We start from the raw sequence: 13,039 nt of genomic DNA, 5'->3' as shown, positions 1-13,039 counted from the left end.
ATATCTATCATTTGCATTTTGGCCTCACTTAATACTCTGAATTTGTTCCAATTTGCTTCCTCAAATTTCCATCTCCCTTCTCCCTTATTCTGGTCAATATCCTTTTCTATTCCTATAAAAACAGATATCGGATGGTGATCACTACCCACTGTGCTCCCCCTTAAGACTTCCCAATTACTTATTGCTGCAAGAGATTGCTGATTCTGTGCCCCCTGCCAGGTTCACCCTGGTGCCTAAACCATTATTTAAACATACCATCTCTTTCTCTTCCAGAATTTCTTCTATGATTTCCCCATTTGAGTCGTCTTGGTCCCCCCACACTGTGCTGTGCGTATTAAAATCTCCACACCAGATTACTTTCCCTCTCCAATCATCTAAGATGGATTCCATCTTTTTTTTTTTTTTTTTTTTGTCTAATTGCTTACAGGGATTATAAAAATTAATTATTTTCATACTTCCTGCCTTTATCCACACCTCAATGACTACTACCTCTAATTCTTGTGCTGTCATTATTTGCCTGAATTTTATACCTTGTCTAATAAAAGTTGCGCATCTCACACCATTTCCACTAGGTCTATCTTTACAAATGTTAGAGTATCCTTTAATAATAAAGTCAGAGTTGGTTTGAGCCATGTTTCCTGTACACAAATAATGTCTGGTTTTACTGCTAATTCCTTGATATATCCTTTAAACTCTTGTCCATTTGCAATGAGACTTCCAGCATTCCACTGTAGAATGAGCATTATGGAATAAGTTGTGGACTGCTGTCTGATGTCTCCTCTCCTTGACTGAGGTCTGTATGTATTTTTTCCCAAAATAAATCTTTCATGTTCAAGAATTTTGCTGTTGCTTTCACAATGATCTTGATCTTTTCAGTTTTTGTTTTTGCTTGTTCTGAGCAGTTAATGACATAGGCCGAGAACAGAACTAGTTTGTCAGTTGTCAGTCCTGTCTGATGGATATGTGTACTTTCTTCCTTGTGTTGAGCCGTAGGTCTATTCTCCTTTCTGTTTTCCTTGCCAACAATCTTCACTGCCTCTGTATAAGTCACTCTCTGTTCTGCTCTCACCTGTTGGATTTCAATGGCCTGTTTCTGGGTCAATGACGTGACGCTTATTTTTTTGTGTCCATGTGATTTGCTTACATTTAAAAAGGTTAAAATGTTAAAATAAACTTACATATTACTTGCATGCATTCCTTTTTTTGAAGACCTAGTCTAAAATATATGGTTTTAATATATTTTGAGAGAATATTTGGGGGATAATGGTAAAAATGTCATGTGGTGTAACCCTAAAAACTTGGTACCAAATTGTTTAACTTGCTTAAAAAGGTTAAAATTTTCAAAAAAGCATGCTATCAACTAGTTTGGCATAATCTTACATTAGATTTATTTAATAGTAAACAAAAGTAATAAAACACAGTTGTTCAGAATATTATATTTTATTTGGGGAATTTTGTCCATCAAGTCAAAATCCTGAAGTGTCAAGGTGGTGTAACCATCATTCAAGGAGCTATTTTGGTAATATGATGCAAGAAGAAATGACATCACAGAGAAGGACCCCTGATGAGACTAACTGCCATGTGCCAAGGTTAGTAACTCTCTTTCAAATTTGAGATAATTCTACATTGTTGGGGTACGGTCAGGTATGCTTATGTTTACATGTCAAATGGTATGACCCCAGGAAAACATTTATTAATCTTCAAAATTATAAAAATGAGTATTTGCTTTAAAAATTATGTTTGAAATATTCACACAAAGGCCGTGTGTGTACATATGTGTCCATAATAATGCCTGTCAAATTTGATTTTAAATTGAAATGTCAAATGGTGTAACCGGTTACACCATTTGACTCCTATTACAAACCTCTCTGTTAGATGTCAGTTTTATCAAATATCAGTAGTTTATGATGCTGATTTATGTTGTAATATAAACTACTTACTATGTGGAACTATTGTTAAGTGTAAAGTATTAATTATTGATTTAATAATGTAGCAGAATTAAGTAGGTGTACAGTGACACCTACCTTTGAACATGAACAGCAGCTTTAAAAAGACAAAGCTTCAATAATTCAGTGATGGGATAAATGTAAGTCAAAAATTAAAAACTACATCTGTAAAACACAATTTATTCAATTTCTGCTATTTCATAATTAATACAACATAATAGAGCCTCTTTCCCCCCAACAGATGCCACTTTCAAAAGACGTGAATGGTAGTTCTCTCTCTCTCTCTCTCTCTCACACACACACACACACACACACACACACACACGCACATGCGTTTTTGTTGGAGGTAATCCTTATAAAATCTATTTTCATGTGATATTTTAAAATCAGGTAATTATTTTTATGGCTGCATTTATATGCAATCTGGGTGGATTAAACATTTCAGATTTATCGTTCTTTTTCGGTTACACCATTTGACATTTTCAGGCACATTCCGTGTGATCTTTGTAAAGAAAAATGGTACAAATGTGATTTCAAATGACATGAAACCAACATGAACACAAAATGTACATTTTGACAGACCTGATGAATGCTTTTAAAACAGAATTTTAAAAAGTTTTTGAATTTCTCATCTTGCCAACCCTTATTTGTCACTGACCCTTCTTCATTCTGCACCCTCCATATGCTGCTGTGTGATTTCCTCCACAATTACAACGTTTAACTGGTGTGTTATCCCCACATTCTCCATAAGCGTGCTCCCCTCCGCACCTTCCACACCTCTGCTTCCCTCTGCACACTGTGGCAATGTGTCCATATCTTTGACATTTAAAGCATCTAAGCGCAGGTGGCACGTATGCTCTAACATTAAAGCTCATGTATCCCACCATCACCTTATCAGGGAGAATCTGGTCTTCAAACTCTATCATTACCGATGTGCTGTCAGTTTTCTTTATTCCCGCCACATTTCCTCCTCTGATCAGCTTTTTCAGTTCTCCCAGGTTCTCTCCTACGGGTATTCCTGATATCACTCTTCTGACACCGCTTCCACCTCCCACTGCTTTTCTCTCTGCCACTTCTTTCTTGCATACACTTTCTAATGTAAGTGCTGTGCCTCTTTGCCCAGCATTCTTACATTTCACAAATAAACTGCCGTCTCTTAATACTTTCACCACTTCAATATCTCCGAGTGCTTTCTTCAAACGATTTGTTAGAGCGATCGGACTTACAGATGAAATATCATGCCCTGCTTTAAATTTAAGAATAATCTTGTACTCTGTCATTAGTTTTTTCCTCACATCATGTCTCTCTCGATCGTCTGTAAGACAGCGTTTGTTTGTAGGTGTTCTACTCCCATTTCCTCCTTTCTTTCTCTGACTCTGAACTGGAGTCCAACCCATCATCATTTCATCGTCATCCGATCCACCACTACTGCTTTCCATCCTGCTCCAGTCACAGTCCAGATTATGCCTATTCCACCAACTAATTTTTTATTTTTGTTTGTTCAATTTCACCTGTCCGTAGTCGTCTCCACTCTCCAACCTGCCACCTGCGTTCCTCCTGGAGGTAGCCCTATATCCCCTGCGTGACTGATTGGCACAGCTCCCCCCGTTCTACTCACCCACCACACTAGTATCATTTACAATAACAAACAATAACAGTTAGCGAACACACAGTTTCAGCCACCGACCACAGCAGCAGCACCACACTCTGACACGGCCCTCTCTTGGTAGTTGAAGGCAGTGGCGGCTGGTGAATTTTTGTCTTGGGGGGCCGCACTTAATTTACCAAACCAAAAAGCGGAGTTGGCAACGCCGGACCACAAGAATTAATGTATATTATGTTTACAAATAGACAGTTAAATGCAGGTGAATGTTACCAGTTAGTGAATTTGAATTTATCTCCCCAGTGTTTGATATGTTTGGCTCCAGATAAGATATAATTGGTACACACAAACCCTTAAAATTTCCTTTTCCATCATTAAACAAACCGAGAATGTATATTTTTTACTTCGAAAATAAGAAAAGAAACAATTCATTTTCACAGCTTCCAAGAGTACCAAGTGCTTCTACAAACAAAGTTAGAGAAGTGTCTTACAAATTAATCCATAAATACTATCCTGCCAAACACTATTTGCTGAGATTTGGGAGGGATGTATGTGTAAACTGTTCTTTGTGTGGATCTGAGCCTGAAACTATGTTGCACCTGTTCTGGAACTGTCATTATACTGCCACCTTCTGGAAAGAAGTACTGCATTACATCACACTGAAGATTGACTCAGACTTCCTTTTGGAATGGAACAATATACTTTTTGGGGTTCATGATGTTAAAAGTAAAAAACAAAAAGAACTGTATGTCATAAACTTCATAATAATATTGGGTAAATATCACATACATAAAGCCAAATTTAGTCACTCAACCCCCTGTTTTATTGCATTCCAAAAGGAAACAGAACAGTACATGGAAAGTATTTGTGATTCTAACAATAAGAAAGCTATGAAAACATACCACTTGTCTTTATTTTCTGTATTTATCTAATAGCCTACCCCCTGGCTGATGTTCAATTGTTTGTACGATTGTACATTATAATAACTGCTTTTTTAATTAATAAAATATAAATAAATAAATACAAAAAAAAAAAGAAAGAAAAGAAAAGTGCGCCCCGGGCCGGATATATGTCAGCTATTAGTAACTGTAGACAATGTAGGACATTTCTAATCTGACTATTTAGTGCAGATTTTACATTTTAGTAACTCACTTCAGACTATATGATTCATTTTGCCTTTTTAAAACATAGAATATACTTGTAAAAGTCATTTTAAAAAACGTTTTATTAAAGGAAGGGCTGTGTGGTGAGACAGAGGGGGCGGCGCCCTAGCGCCCTCTATCGGCCAGCCACCCCTGGTTGAAGGAGAAGGTCCTAATATGCGTTCTTCTCTGTACTTGTGTTCTTGTGTACTTGAGAAACGTCATCAGTCTCAGTCCAAGTACTGTTCCAATTCAAAAGTCCGCATCTCGCCAAGTACAGTCAAATACCCGGATGTGTTCTTGCCCCTCCCATTTTATCGAGGATGCATCAGGTGGTGACTTGTGTGGACTTGGGGCAGCCACGTATCCCAGAATGCATTTCGTAGCAATGATAGCGGAGGAGAGGACTCACAACTGTAAAGTTACAAGTTTCGAAATACTACTGTTTTAGTCGTACGGAATGTGGTTTTAAGATTATTTTATGTGAGAAAGTGGATGTTAAAACTTAAAATCTGTGGTCGATTCATGACGATAGCGCGTAGTTTAACATTTGCTAAAAAAGTTTTCGGAGATAACCGGCAGACGAGCTGCGATGGTGACGTCATCAAGTACGCTGCCGTCCCTATTGCAGAATAACCGTCCTGCGTCCTCCCGTCCTGGAGAGACTGTACTCCCAGGTCGAACTTGCTAAGTCCGAACTTGGCGTACTTGGTACTGAGAAACGACCTCGTCGTCGTCGTACTACTAAAACAGTAGTATTTTCGAAACTTGTAACTTCTCTCTTTAATACTTCACGTTCATGTGAATATTTTGGGCACCACAAAATAACATGCTCCACTGATTCTACTTCCTGACAATGCTCGCATAGCCCTGAGGGATGTTTCCCTATCAGGTGCAGTGTCTTGTTTGTTCCAGCATGTCCTACCCTCAGTCTGGTTAAGATCCTCTCCTCTTTGGTGGTTCTATTGGCTGGTGATCACTCCCTACTTTGCCAACTACTGACTGGACTGCATACAGGTGTCTTCCTGTAATAGCTGTATCCCATTCATGCTGCTATTCCCTCATGATCTTCTCCTTAATTAAACATTTTGCTTCTGCCTTGCTCAATGCGATTTCCGTGATCTCGTTCATTTTTAGTGACTCTTTAGCTAATGTATCTACTAATCAGAATCAGAATCAGAATCAGAAAAAGCTTTATTGCCAAGAATGCTTTTACACATACGAGGATTTTTTTCTGGTGAAATTGGTGCATGACACATCTACTAAAATATGACACATCTACTAAAATAAGAGCATTACCCACAACTCCTCTGTGACCCGGAACCCACATAAATGTCACCCCAATGTTCATATTTTTAATGCTGTGCAAAGTTTCAAAAATTTCATAAGTAATATCCTGTCTACCATCTGATATAGATGACTGCAATGACATTAGTACTGAACATGAATCAGAGCAAAGAACAAGCTCTCTGATTTGTGACTCTTCTACCCACTGTAATGTTGATGCTATTGCCAACATCTCAACTGTGTAGACAGACAAATGATCTGAGGTTCTTCTTTTAACATAGACTTTCATTGTTGGGACACTGAAAGCAAATCCAGTTCTTCCTGTATCAGGATCCTTAGATCCATCTGTAAACACAGGCACAGCTGATTGGTACACTGTATTCAGCCTATCCTCAACTAACTGAGCAATATTACCACATTCTTTCTGCTCCTGAAGCATAGATAAATCGACTGAAACTACAGGAAAACTACAGGTGGTGTTGCAGATAATGGTACTGTAGGTGAGTATCTTAACTGATCTAATGCCATATCTTTAGCTACTTTCACACTGCTCCAAGCAACACACTCGCACTTGGCCCTTTCACTCTCCCAACAGGGAAGAAGCACCTTTGTTGTTGGATGTCGCTCTTTGGAATGCCCTTGAGGATTAGCCCAGTAGTTCATCATTAGCTGCTTTCATCTAAGATGCAGTGGAATTTCTCCCATCCCAACCTGAAGAGCAGTTAAAGGAGCTGATCTGAAAGCCCCGCAACACAACCTCAAGGCTTGAGACTGCACCACCTCTAACTTTTCAGTGAAGACTCAGGTGCTGAACCATATGCAGCACTCCCATAATCTAATACTTATTTGACCATTTTCAAAAGAGAGACAACAGTCCTTCAGCTCCTGCCAGGAAGTCTACGGCCTTGAAGCATGAAGTCTCAGTGGAAGTATAAAAGAGACGACCATCTCAGCTCTGTCTTCACACTGTCATATGTCACCCTGCAGGCTGCATTACAGGACATGATCTGCCAGCACAGGAGGTTCAGCTGCATTCTCATATGTCCTGTCAGTTTAACTTCCTCATCTCCAGTGTTGCCATGGCAGCCAGTCACATCACAGCCCTGAGTTGTGCAGATGTGGTTTTGTCTGTAATTCCTCATATTGCCCTGTGACCCTCTCCGAGGAGCAGCAGTAACACCTGTCCTCTGTGTCTCTGGCTGGATGGGGGTGGATGGTTCTGTTGACTGTGTCTGGCTCCACCTCAGTCCATGCTTCACACTGAGTGATGAGGGGATGTTTGGTGTGGTGGTGTTAGATCAGAGGCCAGTGGGAGTGGTTACATGATGAGAACTGTGGACTGAAGAGTGGAAATGTGTGCTGGAGTGTTCAGGTCTGATTTTCTTTATTATGGCTGTCAGCTGAGGCTACTCACAGGACTTTATCAGGTTCACCAGGAAATTGTTCCGCTCAAGTGGGACGACATCCTGATCCTGACGCTGTGTTTGTCTTTGCCTTTTGGCAAGAAAAATAACTTAGGGTTTCTCTTTGGGGTCTGCAGTGTTTCCTCTCCTGTCATAAAAGAAGGGAATAGCATCAAGAATCACTTTTTTAAATATTGTACACAGATGAGTTCATAATGACTGAAGTAGAAAACACTCTTCCATATTTGTTTTGATATCCAAATCAATGTTTTTTGGCTGTGAGAAGTTGAAAAAAGAAGAATAATTGTGTCAATTTGTGGCATCAGCTGTGTGAAGTCTTTTTCCTCAAAGCTTCCTGTTTTAGTTCATAAAAGTGTTTTCATTTCATGGGATGTGCTGCAGTAGCTCCTGCTGCCAGGAGACTAAATACAAATATTTTAAACCTGACAACCTCAGATTCTCAGTCTTCCAGTGATGTTACAGAGAGAATAGCCCTCCATGAGAACGCTGTGGTCCTGTGAGACTGACTGCATGATTACAGTAATATTATAGGAATTATTGTAATAGGAATACTGTGGTGTCTCTCTGGACATCCCACTCTTCTGTGACTACTTGTGGCTACTTCTCATTTTGATCATGAAGAGAACATTAATCTGTGGAGTATTTCGGCCACAGGCCAGAGATTCAAACTTGCACAAACATGTCAGGATCAACGAGTCAGGAAGACTAGATTAACTGACTGAGAGAAACAGCAGCTCAATGGGGCAAAAATTATGCAATGAGCAAGTTCAGTAACTTTGGGGTTTCAGTCCTAAGAAGAAGAAAATATGATTCTTATTATTCTTTATTTTTTCAAAAGTGCTCCTGCAGCTCTACTTGCCACAGGTTAGTTTTATATGTTGGGAAACCACCATCATGTATAATACACGTTTTCAGTCCTGGGTAAATTTACTTTGACAGAACAGTCATTATGGAGCCTCTGACTTAACGTCATTACTGTGTGAGCAAGGTTTCACTCTGCTGGGCCTATTTTTTAAAATGTAGTTTGACGTCTTTAACCAGCAATGAGCCTCTCAGGAAGTGACGTGATACACGCTGTACAACACTGAACATGGTACAGTTCACTGCACTTCTTTCATGTAATGGAAACTACATTCTGCCATGACACACACACACACACACACACACACACACACACAGTGGAGAAAACAACAATAAAAAACAACTTTATTTGTGCAGCACCAAACTGGAACTGCAGCTCAAAGTGCTTTACAACAAATAATAAAATATCATAGTGTTAAAAAAACAGATAGAAAAATTACTGTTCAGTAATACAGAATAAAACCCACTTGATAATCCGCGTAACTATGGAAACATACATTGTGCTCTCTCATGATGTCACCAAGTGGCAGCATGTATAGAGAGAACAGGAATGGACCGATGCAGCTGCCTTGTGCAACCCCAAAACAGATGTCATGTTTCTCAGACCCACGATCTCCAAGACTGATGAAGAACGTTCTCCTGTTGATGTCTGAAAGCAGCTCAACACACAGACAGAAAAACCAACTGACTGTTCAAGATGATTGATTAAGACATCACGGTCAATCGTGTCAAACGCTGCACTCAGACCTAAGAGGACGAGAGCTGAGACCTGATTTTCATCAGGATTTCGTCTGAGGTCGCTGATTATTTTAGTCACAGCAGCTTCAGTGCTGCGGTTTGTTCTAGAGACTGACTGTTGGTCTGTAGTTTCCAGCCACTCGGCTGGTGATGACACTCCCATCAGCCTCAGCTGTACTTGGTGCTTAGTTTGGTTTAGTAAATGTTAGTGTGGTAACTTCAACACGGTAAACACACCTGCTAAACATGAGCATGTTAGCACCGTCAATGTGAGCATGTTAGGCTGATATTAGCATCGAGCTCTAAGAACAAAGCAGCCTGACTGGCTGTACGCTCTTCATCTTGTTCATGGTTTTTGATCTCTAAGGCACAGAGGAATAAGTATACACACACAACTGTCCTACTTTTGATCATAATAATAAATACCAATAATAAAAGAATTCTTTGTGATGATGTATAATCAGCGGTGTAGTGCAGGGCATACGACGTGTACCATAAGATGAATCATCTATCTCCTGTACTGGAGTCTGTAGGTGGGGAAAATAAGAAAAAAAATGACATTAAAACAAAGACAGGTACAGTGTGTTGTGTGTGAGACATGTGTTTGCAAACTGAAAACTTGCAAAATAAGTATTCAGGAGAAATAAATTGACCTGATGTACCTAAAGGTTTTTTCGATGTTAGCGCACCTGAAATCCAAAAGCAAGCAACGTGTTGGTTAAAACAGTTAGCAACCATCCACTGGAGGCAATGAGGGGGGAAAAATGGGAGGAAACTGTGTTATATATGAGTCAGTCAAATCAAGGATGCAAACCAAGCACTAACCTGTGATCACAAGCCCAACAAGTGTCAGTAACACTAATAATACAGATATATAACAGTAACGATTTCTTGAAGCAGTTCCACAGACAACGTCGCTGCTCGTGCTTCCTTCTTTGACCTTTACTTGGGTTTCTGAGCAACTGTTGAAAGAGAGAGCAAACTTCCTTTGAAATGTCAACACAATGCAAAAATACACAAAGCAGTTAATGTTACACTCATTAAATCCAAATCAATATTAAAAGTAACACTTCCAAAAAGGTCTATTTGTCTGTCGTATCAGACAGAATTTGAGTTTATAAAACTCAGCTACTTATCAACAATCCAACTAGTGCATTGATACGGTGGCCATTTGGTGCCACATGGCAAACAATGTCTTACATGGTCCAAGCCGTGCAGTCGACACCATCATGTGAAAAATAGCCTGGCTGACAATTTTCACACACTGTATCAGTTCTGCTGGTTCCTGACAGAAACAGACAAAACAGAGATTTATCACACATGAACCCAACATCCAGTGAAATCCATCATTCACCAGACTCAAAATGGTGATTTGTAGACGATAAACTGACACACACACATTAGTATCCTAGTTATGATCAGGGCAAACAGTATGTTTATCAAGCATCTCAGCATCTCAGGACATCAGCTCTAACTATCCAAAACTGATCTTTCTCTTTAGCCTATGAATTAAAGCAGTTTGTGAACTTCCTCTCCTGACGAAATGACTCCTACAGGATTTCTGCTGGAGTTCAGGGGATCTCCTTCCCTCTTAGGAGCTGCCAGGATGTCACAGAAAATCACAATCACAGATAGAAGAGAGGTGTTTTGGTGACACTTAAGCCTTTGACACTTAAGTCTATTGAAAGATCAATCTGACAAAACCAGAATCATTTCGTGACTAACCTTGAACACACACACAAACACACACAAGTCTGCCTGCTGAGATGAAAGTGAGTATCTGACACTAGTCTGACAGATTAGAACCTGAACTGTCACCCTTGTCTTCCTCTCTGATGACCAGATGGAAAGGCTAAATCCAGCCGTGTGGTAAATGCAGCAGAGTCCAGGCCACCAGAACCCAAACTGGCACAAAAATGACAGATCTGCTGTATTTGGACATGCCTGAACTGCCACAGAGGCTAAGAAACCTGGATAGTGTGAGCACCATGTACCGTTTACATGGAGCTGAATAAAAGGTTCCTCTCTGTCCCACCTAAACATCTGATCAAAACCAGGAACGAAGTGTGAATGCAAACGTCCTCACTATCAGACTCATTTGACGAAAATTCCTCTTACCAGGTTCTTTTATCCTCTGACCAGGTGCACAGCGAGTATATTTCTCTGCCAAACTACATCCTGCATCATCTGCCAAACTTCTGCAGAAATATCCACTTAAAACATCACAAACTGTGTCGCTCGTTGCTGTGCACTCCTGCTGGACAGCGAGGCCTTGACCTAAAAGCAATCAGAAACATGGTCGTTACATTACTGTTGAACATACTGCACGTTCAGACATGTAAGTTCATCTTAAATAACATTTGAAATATTGACATGATGTACTACTTGTACACAAGTACACTTGTACACAAGTACACAAGTCTCTGTGGCGCAATCGGTTAGCGCGTTCGGCTGTTAACCGAAAGGTTGGTGGTTCGAGCCCACCCAGGGACGATCACTTCACTGGACACGGTGGCAACACTGTCGCCTCACAGCAAGAAGGTCCCGGGTTCGAATCTCGCTGCGGGCACCGGGTGTGTCCTCCACCATGCCTTCGGTGCCTGCTGCTCGAGGAGGGCCTTTCTGTGTGGAGTTTGCATGTTCTCCCCGTGTTCACCTGGGGTATCCTCCGTAAAATATACCCCCACTAAAAACATGCAAGAAGATCACCACCTGACCAATGGTGACACCGAAGATGGGTCCCCGGGCGCCGGTCTGGCTGCCCACCGCTCCTGGTCTGCCGCGGAGGAAGGACGACCAGGATGGGTTAAAGGCGGAAGTTAAATTTCACCTCGTGTGCCGTGTGCCGTCGTGCCTAATAAAGGGGAATGTCTCCCCCCGATTCTTCTTCTTCTTCTACTTGGTTGACTGCAACTGCAAATACTGAATTAAACGCAGCCAGCAGCTGGCCAAGCAGAGCTCCTGGTGCTGCTCTGTGGGTTAGGGTTGTGTTTTACGTGGTTCCCTCACCTGCACATCTTAAAATGGAAGAGAACTGGGGTTAAATGAAATCAATCACATGATGATTAATAAATATCAAAGCAGCACATAAATGTCACTTTAATAAATGGAATGACAAAAAGTTCAAAGTCAACAATTTTTCAATGTCATTATGAAATTCAATTATTTATTTATCATTAAACACTGGATATGGAAACAGAATGTTTATTTCTTCACCTGGAATTTCACAACACGTATAGATAATATTCCATGTGGACAAGGCTCCATATAAAGCACACCTGATACAACACAACCTATAAGAACAAGTACTGAATTATTCGGGATCACTTTTCAACAAACAACGTTCCATATGACGGTGATAAGAAATAAAATAAAGATACTAAATTATGACAAGTAAAAATGGGTCACACATTCTTTCATCCGAACCAACTTCCATCGTTACCTGTGTGAACACCTCAGTGCATTTCCACTGTGGAATGTGCACTTTTTTTTGTTCACTGATTTTTAAAAATGTTACTGAATATTAGGAGAAAGGCAGTTCTTTCCAATGAAAGCAAAAGGTATATTTTTAAAGAGCTCCATCAGTCTGGATGGGTTAAGGGAGATCATGCAGAAGCTCTAATGTGTCATAATGTCCACGTGGATTACATGGACAGCACATCATGTTACGGTTAGTGGTCGTTGAGAAAAAACAAGGAGTGAACCCAAAGGTGCAGACTTGACAAAGACAAAAAGGCTGAGCAGAGGCAGTCCAAGTAATTTATTCAGCCAAAAAATAAAGGCAACCAAAATCCACCACATACAAAATCCTAAAAAAAACAAAAGGCAGTTCTAGGAAAACAAACTCATAACCAAACTAGAAGAACAAGGACTAGGCCAGAATACTCACTAAAGTCACTTGGAACAAGGAAACCACACGCAAGAGGATGATCCCACAAAGACAAAAGAAACACACAGACTTAAATAGAGGGGGGAACTAAACAGACACAGGTGGACCCAATCAACCTAACAAAGGCGGGAAACCTACAGGAAGTAAAG

The 13,039-nt window shown here is 40.3% G+C and overlaps 2 protein-coding genes and 1 non-coding gene across 10 annotated transcripts in view; 1 reads left to right on the top strand and 2 right to left on the bottom strand.

Moving 5' to 3' along the window:
- Positions 1-13,039, bottom strand: part of LOC143326529 (tumor necrosis factor receptor superfamily member 5-like) — a 61,316-nt gene that overhangs the window by 24,908 nt on the left and 23,369 nt on the right. The window lies entirely within an intron of this gene.
- Positions 1-13,039, bottom strand: part of LOC143326528 (tumor necrosis factor receptor superfamily member 14-like) — a 55,455-nt gene that overhangs the window by 35,708 nt on the left and 6,708 nt on the right. For 2 of the 6 annotated variants that reach the window (XM_076740110.1, XM_076740111.1), the window contains 4 exons: positions 11,120-11,278; positions 10,202-10,286; positions 9,827-9,963; positions 8,592-9,690 (listed from right to left, as the gene is read on the bottom strand). In XM_076740110.1, coding sequence (XP_076596225.1) covers positions 9,506-9,690; positions 9,827-9,963; positions 10,202-10,286; positions 11,120-11,278 — 566 coding nt within the window. In that variant the 3' untranslated portion in view covers positions 8,592-9,505. Of the gene's footprint in view, positions 1-7,400; positions 7,530-8,591; positions 9,691-9,826; positions 9,964-10,201; positions 10,287-11,119; positions 11,279-13,039 lie in introns of those variants that run through there. The other 4 variants (XR_013077684.1, XM_076740112.1, XR_013077685.1 and 1 more) reach the window with 4 other exon arrangements.
- trnan-guu (transfer RNA asparagine (anticodon GUU)) lies at positions 11,421-11,494 on the top strand. The gene has a single exon. It is a non-coding gene; the product is annotated as a tRNA-Asn (tRNA).

This window comes from Chaetodon auriga, chromosome 10 (assembly GCF_051107435.1).
Source record: "Chaetodon auriga isolate fChaAug3 chromosome 10, fChaAug3.hap1, whole genome shotgun sequence".
In the NCBI taxonomy this organism is placed as follows: Eukaryota; Metazoa; Chordata; class Actinopteri; order Chaetodontiformes; family Chaetodontidae; genus Chaetodon; species Chaetodon auriga.
The sequence above is the reverse complement of the archived record's forward strand: the minus strand, read 5'-3'. Positions and strand labels throughout refer to the sequence as shown.